At 34.6% G+C, this 27,569-nt stretch overlaps 1 protein-coding gene across 3 annotated transcripts in view; it reads left to right on the forward strand.

Moving 5' to 3' along the window:
• The window catches only part of CPNE3 (copine 3), a 52,760-nt gene extending 25,835 nt beyond the window's left edge, over window positions 1-26,925 (forward strand). For all 3 annotated transcript variants that reach the window (XM_081266308.1, XM_081266310.1, XM_081266309.1), the window contains exons 8-16: window positions 7,028-7,126; window positions 9,978-10,064; window positions 10,777-10,836; window positions 11,358-11,491; window positions 16,376-16,430; window positions 16,513-16,564; window positions 20,134-20,267; window positions 21,498-21,734; window positions 23,847-26,925. In XM_081266308.1, coding sequence (XP_081122434.1) covers window positions 7,028-7,126; window positions 9,978-10,064; window positions 10,777-10,836; window positions 11,358-11,491; window positions 16,376-16,430; window positions 16,513-16,564; window positions 20,134-20,267; window positions 21,498-21,734; window positions 23,847-23,957 — 969 coding nt within the window. In that variant the 3' untranslated portion in view covers window positions 23,958-26,925. The remainder of the gene's footprint in view (window positions 1-7,027; window positions 7,127-9,977; window positions 10,065-10,776; window positions 10,837-11,357; window positions 11,492-16,375; window positions 16,431-16,512; window positions 16,565-20,133; window positions 20,268-21,497; window positions 21,735-23,846) is intronic.
• Window positions 26,926-27,569: the final 644 nt, after the last annotated feature.

A 27,569-nucleotide genomic window follows, 5' to 3' on the forward strand; every position in this document is an offset into this window, starting at 1 on the left:
AAGGGCTTTTGGTTTAAAAATTGGATATTGAATATGTAGAACAAGAGTCTGTCAAACTTGATTAGTGATTAAAGTGTCTGTAAAGCATTTTTTAAAAAATTTTAATTTGTTATATATGACAACAGAATGCATTACAATTTATATTACACATATAGAGCACAATTTTTCATATCTCTGGTTGTACGAAAAGTAGAGTCATATCCTTTGTGTCTTCATAAATGTATTTAAGGTAATGATGACCATTGCATTCCACCTTTTTTCCTACTCCTGTGCCTCCTCCCTTCCCCTTTTTCCCTTTGCCCTATCTAGAGTTCATTTAATCCTCCCACCCCCCAACAGCATACTATGGATCAGTATCCTTAAATCAGAGAAATCATTTGGCATTTGGTTTTGGGATTGGCTAATTTCACTTAGCATTATATTCTCCAGCTCTATCCATTTAACTGCAAATGCCATGATTTTATTCACTTTTAATGCTGAATAATATTCCATTGTGTATATGTACCACATTTTCTTTATCCGTTCATCTACTGAAGGACATCTAGGTTGGTTCCTCAGTTTAGCTATTGTGAATTGTGTTGCTATAAACATTGATGTGGCTGTGTCCCTGTAGTATGCTGTTTTTAAGTCCTTTGGATATAGACTGAGGAGAGGGATAGCTGGGTCAAAAGGTGGTTCCATTCCCAGTTTTCCAAGGATTCTCCGTATTGCTTTCCATATTGGCAGTACCACTTTGCAGTCTCACCAGTAATGTATGAGTGTGCCTTTTCCTCCACATCCTTGCCAACACTTGTTTGTATTCTTAATAGCTGCCATTCTGACAGGAGTAAGGTGAAATTTTAGAGTAGTTTTGATTTACATTTCTCTAATTGCTAGAGATATTAAACATTTTTTAATATATTTGTTGATTGATTGTATATCTTCTTTGGAGAAGTCTGTTCAGTTCCTTGGCCCATTTGTTGATTGGGTTATTTGATTTTTTGGTGTTAAGATTTTTGAGTTCTTTATATATTCTAGAGATTTGTGCTCTATCTGATGTGTGTGTGGTAAGAATTTTTTCCCAATTAGTAGGCTCTCTATTCACCTCACAGATTGTTTCTTTTGCTGAGAAGAAGCTTTTTAGTTTGAATCCATACCATTTGTTGATTCTTGATATTAATTCTTGTGCTATAGGAGTCTTTTTAAGGAAGTTGGGGCCTATTCTGACATGATGGAGATTTGGGCCTACTTTTTCTTCTAATAGACACAGTGTCTTTGGTTTAATTCCTGAAAGATAGGGTTTTAATTTCATTTTGTTGCATATGAATTTCCAATTTTCCTAGCACCATTTGTTGAAGAGGCTATACTTTCTCCAGTGTACATTTTTGGTGCCTTTATCACATGTAAGATAACTGTAATTATGTCGGTTAGTCTCTGTGTCCTCTATTCGGTACCATTGGTCTACCAGTCTATTTTGTTGCCAATACCATGCTTTTTTTCTTACTATTGCTCTGTAGTTTAGTTTAAGGTCTGGTATAATGATGCCACCTGCTTTAATATTCTTGATAAGGATTACTTTAGCTATTCTGGGTCTCTTATTTTTCCAGATGAATTTCATGACTGCTTTTTCTATTTCTATGAGGAAATGTCATTGAGATTTTGATTGGAATTGCATTAAATCTGTATAGTGCTTTTGGTGGTATGGCCATTTTGACAATATTAATTCTGCCTATCCAAGAACAAGATATATCTTTCCATCTTTTAAGGTCTTCTTTAATTTTCTTTCTTTAGCGTTTTGTAGTTTTCATTGTAGAGGTCTTTCACCTCTTTCATTAAGTTGATTCCCAAGTATTTTATTTTTTTAATGCTATTGTAAATGGAGTTGTTTTCCTCATTTCCCTCTTAGATGATTTGTCACTGATATACAGAAATGCCTTTGATTTATGGGTCTTGATTTTGTATCCTACTACTTTGCTGAATTCTTTACTAGTTCCAGAAGTTTTCTGGTGGAATTTTTTGGGGTCTTCTAGGTATAGAATCATATGGTTATACCTAGAAGAACTCAAAATAGTGCTAATTTGAGTTCTTTACCTATTTTTATCCCTTTAAATTCTTTCCTCTGTCTAATTGCTCTGGCCAGTGTTTCAAGAACTATGTTAAATTAAAGTGGTGAAAGAGGGCATCCCTATCTTGTTCCGGTTTTTAGAGGGAATACCTTTAATTTTTCTTCATTTAGAATGAGGTTGACTTGGGGCTTTGCATAGATCGCTTTTACGATGTTGAGATATGTTCCTGTTATCCCTACTTTTTCTAGTGTTTTGAACATGAAAAGGTGCTGTATTTTGTTGAAGGCTTTTTCTGCATCTATTGAGATAATCTTATGGTTCTTATCTTTAAGTCTATTGATGTGATGAATTACATTTATTGATGTCCATATGTTGAACCAACCTTGCATTCCTAGTACACCCACTTGATCATGGTGAACTATCTTTTTGATATGTTTTTGTATTCAATTTGCCAGAATTTTATTGAGAATTTTTATACCTATGTTCATTAGAGATATTTGTCTGAAGTTTTCTTTTTTTGATGTGTCTTTGCCTGGTTTTGGAATCAGGGTGATATTGGCCTCATAGAATGAGTTTGGAAGTGCTCCCTCTTGTTCTATTTCCTGAAATAAATTGGAGAGTATTGGTATTAGTTATTCTTTAAATGTCTTGTGGAACTTGGCTGTGTATCCTTCCGTTCCTGGGCTTTTCTTGTAGGCTTCTGATGGCATCTTCTATTTCATCTCTTGAAATTGATTTGTTTAAATTGTGTATATCATACTGATTCAATTTGGGCAAATCATATGACTCTAGAAATTTGTTGATGCCTTTGATATTTCCTGTTTTATTGGAGTAAAAGTTTTCAGAGTAATTTCTAATTATCTTCTGTATTTCTTTAGTTTCTGTTGTGATATTTCTTTTTTCATCATGTATGTTAGTAATTGAGTTTTCTCTCCCCTCTTCGTTAGCATGGCTAAGGGTCTGTCAATTTTATTTATTTTTTCAAAGAACCAACTTTTTATTTTGTCAGTTTTTCAATTGTTTATATTGTTTCAATTTCACTGATTTCAACTCTGATTTTAATTATTTCCTGTCTTCTGCTTTTGGTGTAGATTTGTTCTTCTTTTTCTAGGGTTTTGAGATGTAATGTTAAGTCATTTATTTGTTGACTTTTTTTTTCTTTTAAGGAATGAACTCCATGCAGTTAACGTTCCTCTTAGAACTGCCTTCATAGTCTTAGAGATTTCTATATGTTGTATTTGTTTTCTCATTCACCTCTAAAAATTTTTTAATCTTCTCCTTGATGTCTTCTGTAACCCATTGTTTATTCAATAATATGTTATTTAGTCTCCAGGTGTTGGAGTAGCTTCTATTTCTTATTTTATCATTGATTTCTAATTTCATTTCATTATGATCTGATAGAATGCAGGGTAGCATCTCTCCTTTTTTTTATATTTGCTAAGAGTTGCTTTGTGGCATAATATATGGTCTATTTTAGAGAAGGATCTATGTGCTACTAAGAAGAAAGTATCTTCCCTTGTTGAAGGATGAAATATTTTATATATGTCAGTTAAATCTAAGTTATTGATTGTATTATTGAGTTCTATTGTTTCTTCAGCTTTTGTTTGGAAGATCTATCCAGTGGTGAAAGAGGGGTGTTAAAGTTACCCAAAATTATTGGGTTGTGGTCTATTTGACTCTTGAACTTGAGAAGAGTTTGTTTGATTAACATAGGTGCTCTATTGTTTAGAGCATATATATTTATAATTGTTAAGTCTTGTTGGTGTATGGTTCCCTTGAGCAGTGTGTGGTGTCCTTCTTTATCCCTTTTGATTAACTTTGGCTTGAAGTCTACTTTAGTTTGACATGAGGATGGAAACCCCTACTTGCTTCCACAGTGAGTGGTATGCTTTTTCCCAACCTTTCACCTTCAGTCTGCGGATATCTTTTCCTATGAGATGAGTCTTTTGGAGGCAGCATATTGTTGGGTCTTTTTTTTTGATCCAATCTGCTAGTCTATATCTTTTGATTGGCGAGTTTAGGCCATTAATTTTCAGGGTTATTATTGAGACATGGTTTGTATTCCCAGCCATTTTTGGTATTTAACTTGACATGGTTTCTCTTCTGATTAGTTTTTCCTTTAGTGCAATCCCTCTTTCTTCTTACTTTCATCACTGTTTTTTATTTCCTCTTCTTGGAATATTTTGCTCAGCATGTTCTGAAGTGCAGGCTTTCTAGCTGTAAATTCTTTTAACTTTTGTTTATCATGGAAGGTTTTTATTTCATCATCAAATCTCAAGCTTAATTTTGCTGGAAATAAGATTCTTGGTTTGCATCCATTTTCTTTCAGAGCTTGATATGTGTTGTTCCAGGATCTTCTAGCTTTCAGGATCTGGGTTGAAAAATTTGTACATATTCTAATTGGTTTTCCCCTATATGTAATCTGATTCCTTTCTCTTGTGGCTTTTAGTATTCTCTCCTTATTCTGTATGTTAGGCATTTTCATTATAATGTGCCTTGGTGTAGATCTGTTGTAATTTTGTACACTTGATGTCCTGTAAGTCTCTTGTATTTGGTTTTCCAATTCATTCTTCGTGCTTGGGAAATTTTCTGATATTATCTCATTGAAGAGATTGTGCATTCCTTTGGTTTGAAACTCTGTGCCTTCCTCTATCCCAATAACTCTTAGAGATTTGGACTTTTGATGCTGTCCCATAATTTTTGGATGTTCTGTTCATGGTTTCTTACTATCTTCACTGTGTGGTCAACTTTATTTTCCTGATTGTATATTTTGTCTTCATTATCTGACATTCATTCTTCCAAGTGGTCTAGTCTGTTGCTTATGCTTTCTATTGAGTTTTTTATTTGGTTTATTGCTTTCTTCATTTCAAGGATTTCTGACTTTTTTTTTGAGGGGGGAATCTCTATCTCTTTCTTGAAGTAATATTTTGCGACCTGTATTTGCTCTTTGTTGGAGTGATCAATTTTTGCTTGTATTTGCTCATTTAGGTCATTCTTTAATTTACAGATCATTTTAATTATGAACCTTCTAAACTCCTTCTCTGACATTTCATCAACTTCACTGTCCATGGGTTCTGTTATTGTAGTATCCTTGTTTGTTTGGGGCACTTTCCTCCCTTTTTTTTTTCCATGTTGTCTGTATATCTTCCTTTCTTGCAGTTTCTACCCTATTGTTCTTATAGTACCCTGGGCATTTTAACTTTGTGGTTGTGCAGATTATCTGTACCTCACCTTGATGTTGGGCCTCCAGACCCTGCTGGTGACCCTCAATGTATGTTACTGCAACTAAAGGTGGTGGCGGCAATAGGGGAGGTAACTCGAGATGGCAGTGGAGGTGCCCCAAGATGGATGCAATGTCTTACAGAGATTGGGCTGAAATGGTGGGCCTTACACTTTCTTTGGGATGCTTGCTCTGATATGCATCTGCTTTTAGGCCCTGACTGTTGTCGAAAGGGAGGGGCTCCGGTATGGGGAAGGCTATGGCGATGTCTGCAGTTTCCTAAGATGGAAGTGGGTTAGGCTTGGGCTTTCAGGTGGGGAGTGTGGTGGTGGCAAACTCAGACCTACCCTGGGCCTGGGCCCTGTGCAGGTAGGTGTGCTGGGCCTCAGTTCCCAAGGTGGTCTCTGTCAAGCATTTCTTAAACAAATGCCTTACTACTGCTCACAGTTAACAGTTCTAGACCTTGCTTGTTTTGATTGATTGATGTTTAGAGTTAACAAGAATAATGAAAATACAAGTAAGGAATAAAAGACGTCCACTCATGATGAACACTCGTGTATAGAACTGAGAAGAAAAATAATCATTTTGCCAAGCGAACATATAAAAATCCTGGACATTTTAACTTTGTGACTAGTATAACTTTGTGGATAGTAGCAAGTTGGAGCTCTCAACTGGCTGAAGGCAAATGCAAGTTCCTTCTCATTTATAAGCTTTGATTCTGAGGCACAGACTCCAAAAAGTTTTTAGAAATGTCCTCAGCACAGTCTTGGTTTACCTGTGTTGGTAACCACACAGGCATACCATGTTCTAAGACTTTTTATTTAATTCCTCCAAGTTTCAGTTCTGTAAAATGGTAATAATAGTGAGAGGATTCTTAATCCAACTACCTCACAAGGCTATTTAGAGAATGTGCACCATTCACACAATAAATGTTCACAGAAATGAAATAACCTATTTTGAATATGAAGTACTATAAAGCATTAGTGTTGAATGTTCACAACCATTATGGTCAGTTTTCAGCTTCTCTTGAACACTTCTGCTTGCTAATAGATCACACCCTCTTATTTTTCTCATTGGAAAGAGTATTAGTGTTCTGTTAATTGTTTACATTGTAGTTACATCCATCAACTTAATATAAAACTACGCATAAATCAAATACTTTCCCCTCTCTTCTCTCTGCTTTGGGGCTGGGGGGAGGACAGTATGTACACATTTAATAAGAGCCAGATTAAGATTAGAGCTCACTCTGTTTTGATGCAGGAATGGAGTAAATATGACCTGGGACAGATAACTTCCCTCAGTGGGCTCAGGACTTTTTCTCTTTATTTTGAGAGTTGTGACTCTCAGAATGATGCACAGCTGACTAACCTCTCCAGATTGTACTTAATGAAATATATTTTTCCATAATTCTAAATTATCTAGGACTTAATTGTATAATTTTTAGCTGCCTAGGATATTGACTTCCTTTCTTTCTCTAGATAATGGCTTCTAGCCATTGTATAGTGATAACAAGGTAAAAAAGTGGATGAGCAAGAAGATGTAATTCCATTTTACTTTTTATCAGGGCATGAAAGAGGGGCTGAAAACTTCTTAATGTGGAATTTGAACAGTCTTTGTGTTTTGTCCATCTGCTTGCGATCTATCTTAGTGTCCCATTTCAAGGATAGCTGGGGTCAATGGGACATTTTTGATAGGTCACATTTATTGCCATCAGTACTTTTTAATGAAATTATATTGATTCATTTATTATACTTAATTCCAGGTAGAATGTTATGATTATGACAATGATGGATCACATGATCTCATTGGAACATTTCAAACGACCATGACAAAACTGAAAGAAGCCTCCAGAAGCTCACCTGTAAGTTATGTCTTTGAAGTTGTATATACTATATAGTTTAGCTGTATATTTATTATTTTATTTTATTTTTCTTGGCATAGCAAACAGTTTAACCATGTTTTTTCCCTGTATTGCATAATGCTCTAAAATCAATGGGATTTTTTTGTTTGCTAGTTTAATAATCAGGTAGTCCAAAATTTATATTTGAATTTTGTTGAGCATAACACCATGGAATGATTTACTAATGCCAGTTGAGGACTCTAGCTATGGAAGAAAGCAAGGATCATCATGATGTCAGTCATTTGTAGTGGAAGTCAAAACACTTTGCCTATTGTACTTTGGAAAGGTTCAATGATTCCAGAATCAGGAAATAACCTACTTTTATAAGACAATGACCTAACACTGTATACTGAGAAAAGGTAGAGCAAGGTCAGCTTTTATAGTAGGTGTCAGTCCCCCAGAGCCAGCAGGTCCTTTCTGGCTGCCAAATCAAGGCCATTTTCTGTGTGTGCTTTTGTGGATGGTCTCTGCCTCTCCCCTGTGGAGTCTAAAATACTGAGAGTCAGGGATGGGCCTGAGGGCCATTGACCCCGAGGCTTAAGTAGCACGAAGGAGCCCTCGTTGAGTATGAAACTGGGAAGAGTATTTCCACGCAGGCGATAAGCCCAGTACCAGCTTTAAGGACTCTTATGTTAAAGTAAAGAATTATTCTAGGCCCAGGGTTCATTCTGAAATGGCCAAGGTTGTATCAAAAGCTATTGTGCATGAGACTGCCTTTCTCACCAAGTTACATTTATGTTTAGAGGTTTCATTTCCTTTTGTTTAAGACAGCATACATAATTTGATCAAAAGTCCTTTGCTTAAGGCTTTTTGCATTTCACTAGTCACAATGGTTAATATCTGTTATGCCAGACAAGTGCCTGGACTTGAATTGTATACACTTATGCTACTTTTGCATGGTCTCTTATAGTTGGCTTGCCTCTGATTTGTCCTTACATACAGGGAGGACAAAAGCTTAGTTCATGTTGCTTCAGATGACTTTTATTAAGATCATTTGATGCCTGGGTATGGTGGCATATACCCGTAATCCCAGCAGCCGAGAGGCTCTCATAGGAGGATTGCAAGTTTAAAGCCAGCTTCCTCAACTTAGCAAGGCCGTAAGCAACTTAGGGAGACCCTGTCTCTAAATAAAAAAAAATATTTAAAAAGGGCTAGGGATATAGCTTAGTAGTTAAGAGCCCCTGGGTTCAATTCCTGGTACCAAGTAGGGGGCAACTATCATTTGACTACTTTAACTATATTCAGTTTAGCATCTTAACTTATGCATTAGAGTAAAAAAACTGAAACTTTCTGTCTCTACACTAATGTGGCCGTAAGGACACTACTCCAGAGTGTTTTATTTACCCTTCTAGTTTGAGTAAGTAGTTAATTCTCTTTGTAGCTTACTTGAACAGAATAATATGAATTGTTTATTAGCTTCTTAGAGACCTGAGTAATGCTCATGTATGTAACATCTACTTTTGAAAATACAAACATGGTGTTTGAGAGAAAAAAGATTACAGCTAGGTGAGAAGGTCTTATTACCTAGTCATGTAAGAGAGGTGAGTTAAAAGAAGGTACAGAGAGTTTTAGATCAAATCTTAAAAAAAACTAGGTGAATAAATAAAACATGTAAGCCAGTTGGTTTAAATAATTGAGAAAAATGAGATTAGAGCAAACATATTGGGACTAGCATTTCCAGTAAGTAACACAGAGACTTGCAGTCCTGCCCCTAATCCCTAGTCATACAGCCCAGGTGCTGTACGTACGTAGCAAGTACAGAAATGCTAGTGTGGAGGAGGAAAGACCTTAAATCACCTAAGCAGTTGAAATACAAAGATGGACAATCTTTTAATTAAAACAACAAAGAGCTTCAGCTGTAAATATTCTATTAAATTTTTAAGGCAGAATTAAATGAGAAATAATAAAAGTCTGAATGCTTAAAGTTATGCAAGCTACCCAGATTAACTAAATACGGACTGGTCTAGTTGTTGTTTCACTAGTTTCAGTTCATTGTTTTATTCCAGAATCAGGAAATAACCTGCTTTTATAAGACAGTGACCTAACACTGTATGATACTTTATGGGTCATGTAAAGCTTTCCTGAATGTGGATGAATTGATCCTTCCTTTTCTCTGTGAAAGAGGAGGCTTTTATTGTTGTTGCAGTGACAAAAGACTTGACCAAGGAACAGGGCCATGTCTTATTGTCTCTGCATTCTCAGTGTCTTCCTGGCACAGTGCCTGTCACTTGGTAGATACTTTGTAAAAGGATAAATTAATGAAGTGAAGTAATCTAGCATAAATGAATATTCTGTTGAGGGCATTTCTGCACCTGTAATGCTCATTTATTAATATTTATGATTATGACTAAGACTGCCAAAATCTTGAGCCATCGAGGAATATGTTTTACATATTTTAGTTTATATCAGTGTATCAAATATATTTTTAAGATATTGATTCTTAGAACATTAGTAGTGACTGTTGGAAGTATATCAATGACTTACTGTTAGCTAGTTAGGCGCAACTTATCAAGTATTAGTTGAGTATTCTTATGTTCTTATTATACATGACAGTGAAAATTTGGCAAAATTTAAACTTGGGAACTATTTTTAAAGACGTGCCATTTTAGGTGTGCCTTAATTGTTGGAAACTTAACTGATAAGTATTTCACATGCTTGAGGTTTTACATAATTGTTTCAGAGTTGTATTTTGCAACAGACCTATATCAGTAAATGGTTTCATTCCAAGGGGAAAGGTTGTACATTTAAATTCACAGTGACATTTCTAATGGTTGCTGGTAAAAATTAACATTTTTGTGTTTTCTTCCTACAGGTTGAATACGAATGCATAAATGAAAAAAAGAGGCAAAAGAAAAAAAGCTATAAGAATTCAGGTGTTATCAGCGTGAAACACTGTGAGGTCAGTTTCCCTTGATGGCTTATAATGAGATCACATTTTGGGATCTCCTGTCATTATGGTTTATATCAAACGAGTAGTTTAGGCAGTTGAAAATCTGTTGAGCATCTTTAGGGGAAAGAATAGAGTGGGAAACAGTAAAGGAATCTTTCTGGAAACTTTACTTCCAAGATTTGACTACCTGTAACAAAAGACAAAGAGTATTAAAGTTGTCTGTTATCTTCAGAAATGTGAGATTCAAAGTATTTTTCTATCCCTTTAGTGGAAAAGGCCTGACCCAGTGCATCTCTCTTGGTTATAATTTCAAGATGAGATCTTATGAATGGAGGGAAAAAGTCAAAATTTCTTACAGTGAAGAAGTGAAGTTTTTTAATTTATATTTTTAGTATGATTTCTTTATTATTATGCTCATGAAAGCTGTTGACATATGAGGCTCATTTGCTATCTCTTAAAATTTAAAGTGAATGTCTTTCATTTTTGGCCATTAATATTCTCATTTACTTAGCATTGCCATAATTATCCTGAAATAAATTTTATAGATTCATGACATTTCGGGGCAGGAGTACATTGTACTTGAATGCAGGTGTGATTTCCATGTGTTTATACCATGTGATGTTCAGCTTATAATGTCTTAAAAATTTATGCCAGAAAGCTTTTTTGTTTCTTTTGTATAGTAGGAGAGTTTAAATTTTAACAGTTTGCTATTTGTTTTTAGATTACAGTAGAATGTACGTTCCTTGACTACATCATGGGAGGATGTCAGCTGAATTTTACTGTGAGTAACACACTCACTTTTCTAACAGGCTATAAAACATTGCTTCCCCCGCTCCATTTTGCAGCATTCTTTTGTTTATTGCCAAACCGACTCTGTGATGAAATTTGCGTAGTCTGTTTAGATTCCCTCAGAGACCTCAGACAGGTTGTCTAGGTTCCTCATGGAAATTTTAGTTTTGTTGATGAAAGAACTCTTTCTCCTGAGAGAAAGCAGATATGTACAAATGAGCAGTTATCCTGCAATAATTTAAGTAATAGAAAGCATTAATGCAATAGATTTGCACAAAACAACTCCTAAGTCTGAGTCATGGGTGTAATGATTCATGATTTAAAACTAGGAAAACAATAGCAGGTTATCTCATGTTGAGGCTTTAACTGTCCATGGAAATAGGCATTTGTTAGGAAAATGATTGTAGCAGGCTCTGGAATGAACATTTGTGTCTTATCCCCTGAGGTTTCTTGGTCATCATCTACAGGTGCCCCTGCTTCTCCTTAGTAAGGGCTGCTGTTGTTCTTTGGCAGGTGGGAGTGGATTTCACTGGCTCCAATGGTGACCCAAGGTCTCCGGACTCCCTCCATTTCATCAGCCCCAATGGTGTCAATGAGTATTTGACTGCTATCTGGTCTGTGGGACTGGTCATTCAAGATTATGATGCGTGAGTATGACTTTGGAAATGTTGAAACATTTTCATAATTCCCCAGAAAGGCCAGTTTTTGTTTCATTGACTGGTACTCTGATCCGGGTGGTAGAATGAGGGTACTGAAGGGAACAGCTTTCTCCCTAAAATTTCTCTAGTTTATTATTTCTATTCTTTTCTTTGTTGACAATTTTAGTATTTACCTATGATCTCTCACCTCTTATTGTGCTTAGTTACAAATTGTTATACAGAGATGTCTTATTTAATAGCTGACTGAGTCAACAAGAGTCTTATTTTTCTGATCTGGTTGCCTTGGGGTTTATTCATTAGATAAGTTGTATGTGTGATTGAAGTCCAAGGGACACATTTTGTAAACAATAGTAAAAACTATTTCTAAATATGTTTCCTTGGCATTCATCAAATACTTTTTAAATGATTTTTAACAAGTGCTAAAAGGTAACTAAATCTAACTGCTACAAAATATTCTGAATGGATGTGCAGTGGATAGGTTTTGAATAGATTTGGGGCCTGGCATAGGTATATGTTTAGCATGGTATATGTTTAGCATGCATGAGACCCTGGGCTCAATTCGCTGCACCAAAAAAGTACAAAAGAAAACAAAAATGTAAAAAGATTTGAAATAGATTTGAATAATGGTGAAGGTTTACTAAACAATATAAAAATATGCATTAGTAATTTTTTTTAGCAAATCTATTACCGCTCAGGATAAATTTTCACTTGTGTTTGCCTATTATTATATATGATAGAAGTTCTTACATACTGATGTAACTTTTTATTAATCTGTCCTGGCAAAATTCAGAAGCAATTTTTTTAGGCAAATGTGAACAAATCTAAAGCAAACTGGCAATTCCTTACCAGGCTAAGTAAACTTGAAGGCAAAAATCTTTACATAAAACAAAAAGTTACTTTATAGAATACTTTGTTATATAATCCAAGATGAAAATAAACAGTACTGAAATATTTCAAATTAAAAATAGCTTGTATAGAAGTATAATAAAATTTTCAAAGTAACACAATTATAATGGGATTTTTAAAAAGTAGAAATTTATAGGATTACTTTCTTTGCCTCCTGGAAGTTAATAACAAACGGGTTCTAAATTTACTGCAGTGGAAAAAAACAACAACAAAAAAGGAAAGGCATAGTTCTTAGATCAAAGAGGAATTCAAATTGTAATAATAGACTATGTAGGAATAAAGGACACCAAGAAGACAGTAACTGGCCCTGTTTCTATAAAGAAATTTTTAAACTTTACATGCTTCTATCTGTCTGTCTGTCTAGTTGGCTGGCTGGCTATCTAAGGAGATGGAGGTCTTGCTATGTTTTCCAGACTGATCTTGAACCTTTGGACTCAAGCAATTTCCATCTCTTCTTTTTTTTTAATATTTAATTTTGGATGAACAAAATACCTTTTTTTGTTTATTTTTATGTGGTGCTGAGAATTGAACTCAGTGCCTCATACATGCTCATTAAGTGCTCTACCACTGAGCTATGACCCCAGCCCCTCTGTTTTTATTCTTAAATACGAAGAGTCAGGAGCTGGGGTTGTGGCTCAGCGGTAGAACGCTCACCTAGCATGAGCAGGACCCGGGTTTGATTCTCAGCACCACATAAAAATAAAGGCATTGTGTTGTGTCCATTTATACCTAAAAAAAAATAAATAAATATTTAAAAAAATACGAAAAGTTGAATACAAATGAACTAACTTTTCAACAAAATAAAAGAATAGTAAATACAAATTAATCAATTTAAATCAATATTGGAATGCAACCGTGACAGAATGATTCTTAAAATTTTCTAGAAGGAAACAGGGATCAGAAAAAACAAGAAAATTTTCAGATAAGAGAGAGAGAGAGAGAGAGAGAGAGAGAGAGAGAGAGAGACCAGTGAAGAAGAATTTGCTCTAGCAGTTATTAAGACTTTAAAATAAGCTAAAGTGTGCAATTTGTACATGACCAATGGAACCAAGCAGGCAGGCCAAAAGTAGACCCACATGTATGTATAAGTGAATTTAATATATGATGGAGTTAGCATTTTAGAAAGTGGAAGGCAATCTTAGTCATAATGATAGATTTCCTGTATGTATGTGTCAACTATTATATGTCAGGGACCATTTAAAGTACTTTCTTTTCTTTTTTTATAACTGTGCTAGAGATGGAACTCTGAGCCTTGTATACACTAGGCAAACATTGTAGTGAGCCACACTCTCAGCCCTAAAGTACTTTCTATTTAATACACATCTAATCCTCACATTTCTCTGTGAGATGGTACTTGTATGATCTGCACCATACAGTTGAGAAAACTGAGATCCAGGGAGTTAAGTAACTTGTTCAGAATCAGCTGATAACTGGCAGAGACAGGATGGAGCCTGGGCCATTGGGCTCTAGAGACATGCTCTTGTGATTATGATTTGGAAGGGTAAAAGGAAAAAAAATCACCATTTTGATAAATTAAATCAATAAATGATTATTATTTTTGGAAGTTCAACAAAACTTAGACAAAACTTTGGCAACCCTAACCCCCATGAAAGAGAGAAAGTGTACATAGAACACTAGTAATGAGAAAAAGATTATAAGCATAAATTTAGAGGAAAAAAACTCCAAATATATTAATACTTTGTGAAATATTATGCCATTACATTTGAAAATCCACATGAATGGATGATTTTTAAGAAAGCTCTTAATTATCAAAGCTGACCCAAAGGCAGAAAACTTGAATAGTCCAGGAACCATGGAAGGAAAAGAACACATTCTCAAAGAGCCAGTCCATACAAGGGCACCAGGCCAGGGCAATTTCATGTGTAAATTCTAACAAATCTGCAAGGAATGAATTCAAACCCCAAAGAATCAACTGAAAAATAAAAGTGTTACAAATTGTCAAGAATTCAGAAAGGTGGTCAGAGACAACACAAAATAGAAAATCAGGTTCTTACCAACTATCAATAACCAATTTAAAAAGAATTTAGTGGAGAAAAGTTACATTTCATATTGCAGTAAAAAATGAAAACGAGGAAAACTACAAAATTGTACTGAAGAACAAAGAAAGAAATTTGTTTAAATGGAAAGATACCTCATAATTTTTAGATAGGTATAATAATGAAATAAAATGTGAAATTTCATCTGGATTTATCAATTTAAATTAATATTGGAATGTAACCCTGACAGAGTGATTCTTAAAATTTTCTAGAAGGAAAAAGGAATCAGAAAAAAACAAGAAAAACTTTAGATGAGAGAGAGAGAGAGAGAGAGAGAGAGAGAGAGAGAGAGAGAGAGGTGTGTGAAGAAGAATTTGCTGTAGCTATTAAGACTTATTTTAAAGCTAAAGTGTAGAATTTGTACATGACCAATGGAACCAAGCAGGCAGGCCAAAAGGAGACCCACGTGTACATATAAGTGAATTTAATATATGATGGAGTTAGCATTTTAGAAAGTAGAAGGGATTGTCACAGCTAAGGAGCTGGATAAGAATTGATTTGAATCCCTGTCACACCTGTAAATATTAGGATATTATTCCGAATAAATTATAGACCAAACTGATAAAATGGATACCCCAAAACAGAGCAGCTTCACCAAAAGAGAGGTAAATATCTCAGGACTGATAGGGCAGTTTTGCTCCTCTCCATTTACAGATTCTGTTCCTGGGTTCAGGGCAGCTTCCTTGGTTCTCATCTCTAGCCAGTGGGAAGGGGAGAAAGGGACCTGGGACTGCAAGTGCATTCCCTTGTCGGGATGTGATTCAAAAGCAGCTGACAAATCCCTCTACTCACATCTCTTGAGCTGAAACCTAATTCCAGACCACATCCATCCCAGAGAAGCTGGGAGGTGGAGTCTCCAGCTCAAGTGTTCTATTAGTAAGGAAGGAGGAAATGATGTTGGAGGGGAGCACTTTTTGCTCCATATCCTACTTTCCAGATGAATTAGAAGTTTAATATCAAAAGCAAACCTTGAAAGTTCTAGGAGAAAATATGTATGAATTGTTTGTTATCTTGCAGTGGAAAACGACTTTAAATAGGACAAGCAAAAGTAGAAATCATGAAACTTTTTTTTATGTGTTTACATCCATTAATATTAAAAACTAAAGGAACAATATTCTAAACAAAGTTACAGATTACATATCGGAAAAAATATTTGACATGACATAGGTTCCATATTCAATGCAAAAAGAACTGTTAAGAATTAATTTACAAAGAACATCCCGAGTAGAAAAATTCGTATGTTCATTACAGTGTTTTATGATAACATTATATTGGCCATCTATCACTATGGATATGAGAAAGTATCCATACAATGGAATACTCATTAGTCATTCATATGATGTCAATATTCAGGTGCACACAGTCCCTATCCCTAAATCTTCGGGCCAAATATTCATACATTTTTGCTGCAAAAACCTGAGAGTTTTATGATATTTGGCATTTGCACTGTGTTTTTGTGGCCAAATTTAAGAATATTTATATTAAGTGGCATAAATAAATGCTTCAGATAACCTAATCAGCAAGTTTAGGTCTTACTGCCTAATGAATTTGTTGCAAACAACTGTAAACATTTGTGATTTCTAGGGCTTTATGGGTTTTTATTTACACATTTGTTCAGCGAAATGATGTGCAATATCTAAATAGAAAAGAATGGGTTATAAATCACAAATATAAATTCCATTTTTATAAAATTTATAGAAACATTGCTTCTCCCTCATGCAAAGAAAACTATTTCAACTGATGGTTCTCTCTGGCAGCTATAGGTAATCTTTGTTGTTTTATACTTTTCTGAGATTTTAATAATTCTTTAAAAATGAGTTCACATTGATTTTTTTTTATGAGTGAAGACACAACACTCTCTTTTGGAAAAAAAAAACAAGATTTCACTTTTCTCAAATTTTCATTTTAGTGATAAGATGTTTCCAGCTTTTGGTTTTGGAGCTCAGATACCACCTCAGTGGCAGGTAAGAGGAAATCTCATTTTAAAGCTTTGCTTGCTATAAAAGCAAAACAGGATTCATCAGTTCATCTTTCATCTTTTGACAGGTATCACATGAATTTCCAATAAACTTTAATCCATCCAATCCCTACTGTAATGGTAAGTTTAAAAGTAAACATGAAGACTTGAAGCTGAAAGACCTCACTATCTTTCTTACTTGTTTTTTCTTGTGACTTAAAACTACTCAATCACATGTCTAGGTTTCATTTTGTGACATATTCTGTTAGAGAAGGTAGAAAAACTATACCAGTTTGTGGTTAGGGTAGTAATAATAATTATGGTGCAAAATCAGTATTATGGTGATAAAGGTTCTGTCTGAGGTTTAATGGAACAAAAAAATAAATTCATAATCTTGATAGTAGATCAACAAAAATCTTATATTAAAAGTATTTTCACACATAAATTGATTATATAATAAACTTTCAATGAAATGAGTAATTCAGAATTATAATTCATCTGAAGCCTTTTTGAGAGTAATAGTTACTCTACAAAGGAAAAGTATCTAATTATGTGTAACTCAAACAACATTCTATAAGTAGATGGGATAGGTGGAAGGAACCGAGAATTGTTACCTATAGCAGATTTTCTGTGTAGAAAGCAGGAGGCAGACATGTGTCTTTCAATTCACTTTTTCCCCAATGCTTCAAATATCCAAGTGCTTCCTTCTTTTTGCCATATTAAACAGTCAAATTAAAATGCCAAATGTCCCACTATGTAAGACTGAACAACTTGGAGGAAGGCTGGTAGGTGTCGGATCACAAGCATCATTCATAATTCTAGACAATCAGCTAAGTTCTGAAAAGGATATATTTTTAAATTTTTTTTTAGCTGTTGATGGACTTTTATATTATTTATTTCTATGTGGTGCTGAGGATCGAACTCAGTGGCTCACACATGCTAGGCAAGCACTCTACCACTATGCTACAACCCTATCCCTGAAAAGGATCCTTTTAACAATTACAAAACATATAGTTTTCCAATAGAAGAAGGTCTTCTTTTCTTCTCTTCCTAAACAATATTCATAAGGAAGAAGAGTGTGGGGCAGTTGGTTGGGGACAGTTTGCGTGAAGATTTTCTCCCTTTTTTTTTCTCATATGGGTGCAGTGTTCTTTTAATGCAGTGTCAGTGGCTTGTTGTGACTTCTTTGAAACTGGAAATATTATTTTTACGGAATGTGATTCATGCTTATGATGAAATTGGAATCATTTTTATGGACCATATATGTGACAATTCCTTTTAGAAGTACATTTGCTCTACAAATGATACGAACCCATCTCATGTTACCAAGCCCAGATTTTTTACTTTTGGTTTATAGTCTAGAAAAAGAATTAGTTTAGTCTCAGATGAAAGAAATGCTATATGGGCAAAAAAAGATACAACCTTATTTTTTTCCTTGGAAAATATTAATAATTTATTTAATATGCAGATTGGTAAAGTTTTTTATTTGTTCTGGTCAATTATACACGATAGTAGAACACATTTTGACATATCATACATAAATGAAGTATAACTTCTCATTCTTCTGGTTGTATATAATGTTGAATTATACTGGTCATGTAGTAATATATGCACATAGGGTAATAATGTCCGATTCATTCTAGTATCCTTCCTATCCCCATACAACTTTATTTTAAAGCAAGGAAGTTTAATTGCCTTTCTTCAATTAATCATTGAATACAGTTGCCTAGAAATAACATCTTACTTGTTCCTTTAATGCAAGGAAGGATTTTGGCATAACTCAATTTTAGTTAAGGAATTGAAGGTTATTGATATTTGTGGAAAAAAAATGAATTGTTTATACCTTCAGTTTGAAAAGCAAACAAAGATGATAGACATGAAAAAAAATTGTTATCACTATAGTTATAGGCTCAAATTTCCACTGTGTATGTCATTACAGTGAAAGATTCTGATACTAGCTAATGTTATTATTTTTATTGCTACTGGATTGACACCTAGTTACAACATTATCTTATACACGTGAAATCAACTCCATATGTGAATTAGTTATATTCTCAAAGGTTGTTCATAAGACTACTTGTTTCAAAATTCAACATGGCCAAGAGTTAAGTTTATAACTCTTAAATTTTAAGAGGAGAGACTTGGTCATATGAAGCTTTTAGACCAAGTATACAGTTCTCTCCCTTGTTGGTCTATGATCTGTTGGCTCTTTTTAAAGCAAGAGATCTACTTTGGGGCTGGGGTTGTAGCTCAGTGGTAGAGCACTTGCCTAGTATGTGTGAGGTACTGGGTTCGATTCTCAGCACCGCATATAAATAAATTAATTAAATAAAGATCCATCAATAAATATTTTTTTTTTTTAAAAAGAGGCCTACTTTGGTTTACATTAAAATTGTGTGTGTGTGTGTGTGTGTGTGTGTGTGTGTGTGAAATTTCCAAGGATTTTAGCAAGGATTGTGGGAAATTCTTTATAATTTCTAGTACCCTTTTGCCATGTGTCGTTGAGGACATCTTCCACAGTGCATACATAAGAAAAAGGTTTCACCAGAAGTGATTTTTGCCAGGAATGCCATTCAGCTTTCATCAGGTTGTGCTGTTGTTATAAGATACCTTTAAAACTCAGTGGCTTATGATGAAGAGTTTATTTCTTGTCCACTACAGATTGTATCCCTCCTCCAGTGGCTTATTCTGGGACTCAGCTGAAGGAATAGCTCTTTGCTGGGTTATACTGCTCCTGTGGAAAAGGGAAAGAGCAACAGAGCTAGAGAAATCATCCAGTAGTTTTTAAGGCATGCTTAGATGTGGTTGTCATGTCCATTGACATGCGTTGGTCAAAGCTAGTCAAATGTTGTCCATCTTTCTATTATAATAACACTCCAGGTCCAGGGCAGTGTCTTATAAGCAAATTCATTACTGTTTCTACTGCAAAATCTAACAGATAACCTGGACGTAAATATTTGTAACTAATATAGTCTATTATTACTGTGCCTAATCTTTAAGTTGTTGAATAAGCCTTTGTATCATTTAATTAACTAGAATTAATATTAGCTTATAACCATAAGATATTTTTATAGAACCTTTGGCCTTATATACAAATATTTTTTTATCTTATCAGTATTTTTTCTTATGCTTATCAACAGTTGTATGATGTAACACTTTTTTCATGGTTCTCTTTCCATCAGAGTCCCATTCGTGGTCACCTCAAAATTAAGCACAAATGTAATAGTCCTGTACACTAATGAATAATTTGGCTGAAATGAGAATACATGACTTCTACTGAGGGAGAGCTGAGTTTGTAGGTTTTTGCAATAGAGCATAGCCATGGAGTTTTGTCATATAGTTTAGAGGAAGCCAGGCATGCTGGTTCATGTCTGTAATTCCGGTGACTTGGGAGGTTGAAGTGGGAGGATTGCGAATTTGAGGCCAGCCTCAGCAACTTAGCTTTGTCACAAAATAAACAAACAAACAGGATTGGGGATGTAGCTCAGTGGTAAAGTGTTATTAATTTTAATCCCCAATTCCATGTGTGTGTGTGCGTGTGTGTGTGTGTGTGCGTGGGTGTGTGTGTGTGTGTCGAGGGGGTGCTTCGAGGAGCACCTGAATGGAATATTTGGCTTCTTGATGTAACATATGTTGATATATGATTATATTAGTGTTAAAATCAACACTTTCTGCTTAAAGATTTTTAATACTCATTTTTTGGGGTCTAGGAATCCAAGGCATCATAGAGGCTTATCGGACCTGTCTTCCTCAGATAAAACTCTATGGACCAACTAATTTTTCTCCAATCATAAATCATGTGGCTAGGTTTGCAGCTGCAGCCACACAACAGAAGACAGCTTCTGTAAGTGTTTTTGTGTTCAGGAAATGGGAAAATAGTGGATCGGTGGTTGTTCCTGTTACGGTATTTCTGCTTATTTGGCCTGTCATAATACAAAGTCAAGAGGAAGAGGTAATGATATAGTCATTGTTGGTTTGTGAGAAATATCTGTTGTTAAATTAGCAATAATTAAAAGGCAACAACAAAATGATGCATTCCCAAGTTTGTTTGTTTGTTTTTCCGTCTTTTGAGTGCATTTTTGAGTTTCTAGCCAAAAAAAAAAAAAAAAAGCTATTGTCTACCTCTTTGAGGTGGACTTCACAAATTAAGGCTTGGGGAGATTGACATCAATTGCTGTTGCAAATTTCTTTTTTTTCTTTTTTGTGGTGCTAAGATTGAACCCAGGGCCTTGCCTTGTGCATGCAAGGCAAGCACTCTACCAACTGAACTATTTTTAGCCCCACAAATTTCTTACAGTACTACAGAGGTTTAAATTAGCTAACCATTGCTAATTGTACCTGAGATCCCAATCTCTCTTAGCTTCAGTATTCTCAGAAGTGAGGTGTGGGAAGTTGCCTCAAATAGTTGCTCAAAAGGCTGAATAAGAAAATTCATATAATGTGTGTAGTGCTGGGTCACAGGAAACAGTACCTGTTAACTACTACTAGAAATCTTATTCCATTCTAGACTAAAATGGTCCAAAAGATGGAGTCATACCTTTAAGGACCATTTTGCTAATCTCTGAAAAGTTTTAATCAGAAATGACAAAATTGAAAGAAAGATTTACTGCTTTAAACTATGTCCATTTTTAAAAGGTGTATTTTAGTTGGGTAAATAATTCTATTACTTCCATATGTATTTCATCTTTTGAGAATGGAGTCTCTACTTGCTTCCTTGATCCATACTTGGACGTAGTTAATGTTTCAGTTAAATAAAGATGTTTATTCCTATGCATAGTGGAAGGTTAATCTTTGGACATTTAGATGCCTAGCATCTGTTTATTTTGCCAACCCAATTTTGTAGTGTGTTGCACTTTTCATGAACCTACAGTTTTTATAAAAGTCAATTTCCTTGTCATCAAAGAATCCTAGAAAAAAAAATTTGTGCAGATGGTATTCTGGGTAGAGACGGGAGAGGAAAATGAGCAAGAGAGAGACCAAATGACTCTTCAAGCTAGAAATGTCATTAATCCTTGCTTTTATTGTTTGGGACCTTGACCTTATCAGTGGATATACTTCCCTTTTTTTTGGGCAGCAATATTTTGTGCTCTTGATTATTACTGATGGTGTCATCACAGACCTTGATGAAACCAGGCAAGCTATAGTTAATGCTGCCAAGCTGCCTATGTCCATCATCATCGTTGGAGTCGGAGGAGCTGACTTCAGTGCCATGGAGTTTCTGGATGGTGATGGGGGACCTCTTCGCTCCCCATCTGGTGAGATGGCCATCAGAGATATTGTCCAGTTTGTGCCTTTCAGACAGTTCCAGAACGTGAGTACCTTTCCTCTCTGTTAAAACCCTAAGGTATTTGAACACAGATACTGTCTCCAATCAAGTGCTTGACTACTGGTGCAGTATTCAAGGATGTATAAATGACTTTTCATATGAGAGCTCTTATTGGATATGGCATGGTTGTATTTTATGTTCTCCTTGTAGTTTATATGATAGATTATTAAAATGGTATTATTATGAATAGTGTAAGGTTTATTTTGTCTTTACCTTTGTAACAACAGAAAAAAATTCTATCCAAGTATATGCTGAACTTACCAGATTGGAAGTTGGTTTGATGAAAATCTTTTAGAGGACTGATTTACCCAGTTTGCTCCAGTGGTAACATCATATGGCACTATAATACAGAATCACAGCCAGGATGCTAATGTTGATACAGTCAAGATGCATCACTGCAAAGATCCCACATGTTGTCCTTTTATAGCCACATCCACTTCCCTTCTACCTTTGACCCCTCATTAACCTATTGAAATTTCTCATCTGTTCTTCATTTATGTAATTTTGTCATTTGAAGAATGTTACATAAATGGAATTGTACAGAATGTAACATTTTGGGACTTGTCTTTTTCCATGTAAAATAATTTTTCTGTCAGTCACTCAGGTTGTTGAATTATTGCATGTATCCCACCCCCCACCCTCAATGTAGTTATATTATCTATTTTTTTAAAAAAAGAACAATGTTTGTGTTAAAGGATCTTATCCACCTGTGCTTAAACACTTTCCATTTCCCCCATTGTATCAATTGTAATAAAGCCTTATTAGTTGTTCTCATAACAACTAAATATACTGCCATATTTTACAAATGATCTGTAAGCCCTAGTAATATTATAAAGTGATTTTTAAAAGATAGTCCTGGGTATTGGTTGTCATTTTGAAAAGAGTATATAAAAATCTGATTTATAATGATGTGTGAAATTAAATCTGATATGTGAAATTATAGAAATCACATAAAGTATGAATATAAATAGATTGTGAATATTACTCTTTTCAAATAACCTTCATAGAAGGCTATCAGACTCAGTAATCACACTGAAAGCTATTTTGAAAGTCTATTTACATGTATTCTTTTTATTGCTGAGTAGAATTCTAGGATGCAGATGTACCACAGTTTGTTTAACCATTCACCCATTGAAGGGTATCTGGGTTGTTTCCAGTTTTTGTCTATTACATATAAAGCTACTATAAATATTCATGCATTTGTTTTGATCATAAGTTTTTATTCCTCTGGGATAAAACCTGGGTATACAGTTGCTGGGTCCTATGGTAGTTGAATATTGAATTTTAAAGCAATTGTTAAACTTTTCCAGAGTGGCTATACCATTTTATATTTCTACTAATAATGGGAGAGGAGAAAAGTGGTCATGTTAAGAATTTTTATGATGTACAGGAGAGCATCTAAAACGAGTGAAATCTGAATAAGTTCTGTGAATTGTACCAATATCAGTTTCCTGGTTTAGACCTATAGTCAGACAAATGTTATCTTTGGACAAAACTGGGTAAAGCATACATGGGACCACTCTTTATTTTTGTAGCTTCCTATGTATCTATTATTATTTTAAAATAATAATAGATACATAGAAAGTAAAATAATTTAATACCAAGTTAAAAATTAAAGAAAAGCAAACAACAACAACAACAAAAATCATCAAATTTTAAAAGGCTGGCACCAAAAAAGGCCTGAACATGTATTAGCAGGGATAATAACAGCAATTATAAGTAACATTGGTTAGTTAGCTTATGCCGTATTTTGTGGACTGTTCCTAAGAAAAAATATAAGCCTAGGAACTGGGAATTACAGCTTTTTACTGGCTGATAAAATGTCTCTTGTCTTTTATCAAAAACTAGTAAAGCTGGGCATGGTGGTGCACACACCTGTAATCCCAGCAATTTAGGAGGTTGAGGAAAGAGCCTCAGCAATTTAGCAAGACTCTGTCTCAAAATTAAAAAATAAAAGGGAAAGGGGTTGGGATGTGTAGCTCAGTGGTAAAGTGTTTCTGGGTTCAATATTCAGTACTGCCCCCTACCAAAAAAAAAAAAAAAAAACCCAGTAAATCTTTGGTTACTAATAGTTATTTTGGTTTTATTTTTCTCAAGGCTCCAAAAGAAGCACTTGCCCAGTGTGTTTTGGCGGAGGTTCCCCAGCAGGTGGTGGGCTACTTCAACACATACAAGCTCCTTCCTCCCAAAAATCCAGCCGTGAAATAAAAGGAGCTGCGATCACTTAAGCAGAATTCTTATGCTAAAAGGAACAATGCCATTTCTTACACACAATCATGTATCTACTACTTTATGTACTTTTACCCCAGCATTCATGATGTAAACCTAGTTCTATTTGAATTATATCTGTTTAAAGAGTAGTTTTTATATTTTTTGAGGGAGACAGTGCCAAGTCCATGTTTGCCCAATCAATTCAGTGATTGCTAGTGATTTGTAATAATTGCAGTTAGACCTATTTGGGTTAGAACCTAGTGTGGGGAAAGCTGATTTTTTGTTGTTTACTTTTATATAATAAAATTGCCATTTATAAATGTTTGTCAGTAGAAAGAGTGAAAAATTGTTGGGATGATGTGATTTTTCAGGTGGCTGTACTTTGTTCACAGTAAATGTTTTACAGGTCAATGTCTATAACTATTGATTGAGAAAGCTTCTTAAATTAGACAATATTGAATTTGTTTCTGTGGATCTCTATTCAGTCTTTTTCCACTGGGCAAAAACTACCTTTATAGTGCACCAGATTTGTGCTACAGTTTAGACACTGCACAATTTACAAAACAGCATGAACTCTCATAGTACTTCATGAAAAGGAAAAGTACATACTCAATTTTTAAAATATACAATCAACAAGAAGAACCTCTTATGAGTAAGCTATTTTTATTTGCCTTTCTAGATTTTTTTCATTGTGGAATACTATAAATGTGCTTAGATTTGGCCTTTCTTTTCATTGATTGAATATGATGCTCAGAACTCCATAGATGCATAGTTACAGGTTGTCCCATATCTACATTGTTAGATTATTTTAATCTGAGATTTGCTAAATAAGTTAGTATTGCTTTGTCCAGAAAAGGTATGAGGACCAAACATATAAGGTAAAAATTCAGAATTCCATTTGTTTCTGATGAAAGATTTTACTTATTAAAGAAAAAAAGAAAATGAAATTTTTTACTTTCCTTGCTAAGGTCACATACATTGATTTATATAGATTTATTCAGGCATTTTCTCCTTTTGTTAAGTAGCATTTTTATTTGATTTTAAAAGTCATGATAGCAGTTATCTATTATTGAAATCACATTTTAATAATGTATTATTTCCTAAATCCAAAATATATTCCATTAAGTATAATAGCAGATATAACTTTAAAAAAAATAAAAGAAAAAAAATCCCTTTCCACTACTACATTAGGATAGAGTGGATTTAATGCGCTTTTTTTGGTTTGTTTGTTTTAAAGAATAATTTAGTTTCCTGGTGATTGCCCTTCAGAACATATTACTAGGTAAGCATTACATTTTCAGAAACAAATTCAGTAACATTTGATGGAGGACTTATGTGCCAAGCATTGTGCATAGCTCTATGTTGGCCAATTAATAATTTATCATTTATAATTGTGTGTTTACCATTAAGTGGATGTACACAGCAACATGTAGACCTTTCTCTCGGTGTCATTGAAAACCCGCACCACAGCTCACGGCCCTTATTCTCTTCAACATCTAAAGGACGTGAGCTGTCAGCTGTGAACAGCTTTGGCTTCTCAGAAACAGCTCACTGCCAAGGTCTGGCTCAGAAGGGAGCTACTTGTTGTCATGGTTGCTTAGCCAGGTGAGCAGTCACCGCTCTTCCGTTGGCTATCTGGGCCCCAGGTATATGCTGATAACTCGAAGGTACCTATCTAGTAGGCTTCCACTCCATGGGACAGTTCAATAGTCAATAAGTGATTTCAGCATTGTCAATAGAGGAGAAAGAACTGATCATTCTTTCTTGTTTTGGAGCCTTTGTTGTCTCAGAGGTCCTAATTTCAGTTAGGAAACAGCATAGATATGCTTGTGTGCTTGGAAACAGCATAAATATGTTGCTATGGTTTTTAGATTTTTCTTTTTATATATAGGAAGTCTTTTAAATATTGACTTATACAGTTTCTCAATGTGTGGGTGAACAGGTAGGAGAGGAGCCTCTCTGAGTGCCCTGGGCCTGCTCCTCATGTTCCTTCCTTAACCACATCTCAGCAGCCCTGGAGTTACCTGTACAGGCCACTTAGAAACCTCTGGTCACAAGTAGCCATTATTTTCATGGGACAAGTGGAAGTCACCACTGTCAGGTTGATTTGGTCTTCATAATTTTTTTATTCTGGTTCCACCAGAATTGTTCCCTTTAGAAAATATTTTTCTTTATTGATTTCTTGATATGTTTAATTATAGATGTGTTATTCATAAGGGCTATTATTTCAGCAAATAAAGGTAATTGGTACCTTTCTTCAGTTTGAAATAAAAGTATTTACAGTTTCTGAATTATCATGGTATAAAATCCTTACCATTTGAACATTCACATGCTGTTTGGATATTGTTTTATATTAAAATAGTCCTTTTTCCTTTTGTGCCACCATTCATTCAGATACCCTCCATTCTTTAAATGTATTTAAAGAAAAAAAATAACCAAATGAACTTCCACATCTCATGTAATCAGGTATATTACAAATGTATATTAAAGTGACAGTTCCTGGGAATACATACTATTTCTCATGCACTTAGCAAGAAAGTAGTATACCCACTAACCTAGTCACCTCACCTTGTGATTAGAATGGAAATTGTAAGAACATTAAAAATTTAAAGTCTGATCAGGGATTTACAACTGTTCACTCTGGGTAGTGCTTAGGCAACCTTTCCAAAGTTAATTCAGGGCCCCATTGCTGCTTATGCTGTATTTTTTTTCAATCTTTTGTCTGTTTCATTTTGTAAATTTCCTAGAAAGCCATCTTCAATCAGTCTCATCTAGTTTGTACTTTATCATGGAAATGTCATAGAAGGTAGCCAGAAGTTTGGTGGAAATTGGGAGAGACTATTTTGCATTTATATGGATGTCCTATGTGATACTGTGTATATAACTTACTAATATATGAATTGATGTTAAATATATCTTCTATATGAATTCCCTTTGGATAAAGTTACTTCTTGATGTGACACAATAGTGTTTTGTTTTTATTTTTATTCTTTCTCTACATATTATCAAAAAAATAGAAAAGCTAGAAATAAAGTATCTTAATCCATCTTCTGCTGCTATAACAAAATACCACAGGCTGGGTCATTAATAAATAATAGAGGTGGGAAACTCAAGAGCCTAACACCTACATCTGGCAAGGATCTCTGTGGAACATGGTGGAAGGGCAATGTGAGACAGAGGTTTTTTGTTGTTGACGTTGTTGTTGTTTTAAATCAGGAAATCACATCCACATTAACTAATTCACTTCTGCAATTGCAGCATTAATCCATCCATGAGGGAAGAGTCCTCATGACCTAAGTTTCTCTCTGTCAGTCGTGTTACACTGGCAATTAAATTTCAAAAGATTTTTGGAGGGAACATTCAAACCATTGAATAAAATGGATATGGTATTTTTTTTTTTTGGTGGCCTGTAAATCATAGTTTACTAAATTAAACATTTTGGGGGATGTCATTATTTATGACATTTATTTGTTTAAAAGTATCAAATGGGTTCAATATACTTTTCTAGGTACAATAAAGGAAAGTTTCATAGCTCATTGCTAGGATAACCTGACATATATAATACATTTTATTATTTATGTTAAGCAGGATGGCATGTCCACATAACTT

The sequence above is a fragment of the Spermophilus citellus genome (assembly GCF_964194105.1).
Source record: "Spermophilus citellus genome assembly, chromosome: 14".
Lineage (NCBI taxonomy): Eukaryota > Metazoa > Chordata > Mammalia > Rodentia > Sciuridae > Spermophilus > Spermophilus citellus.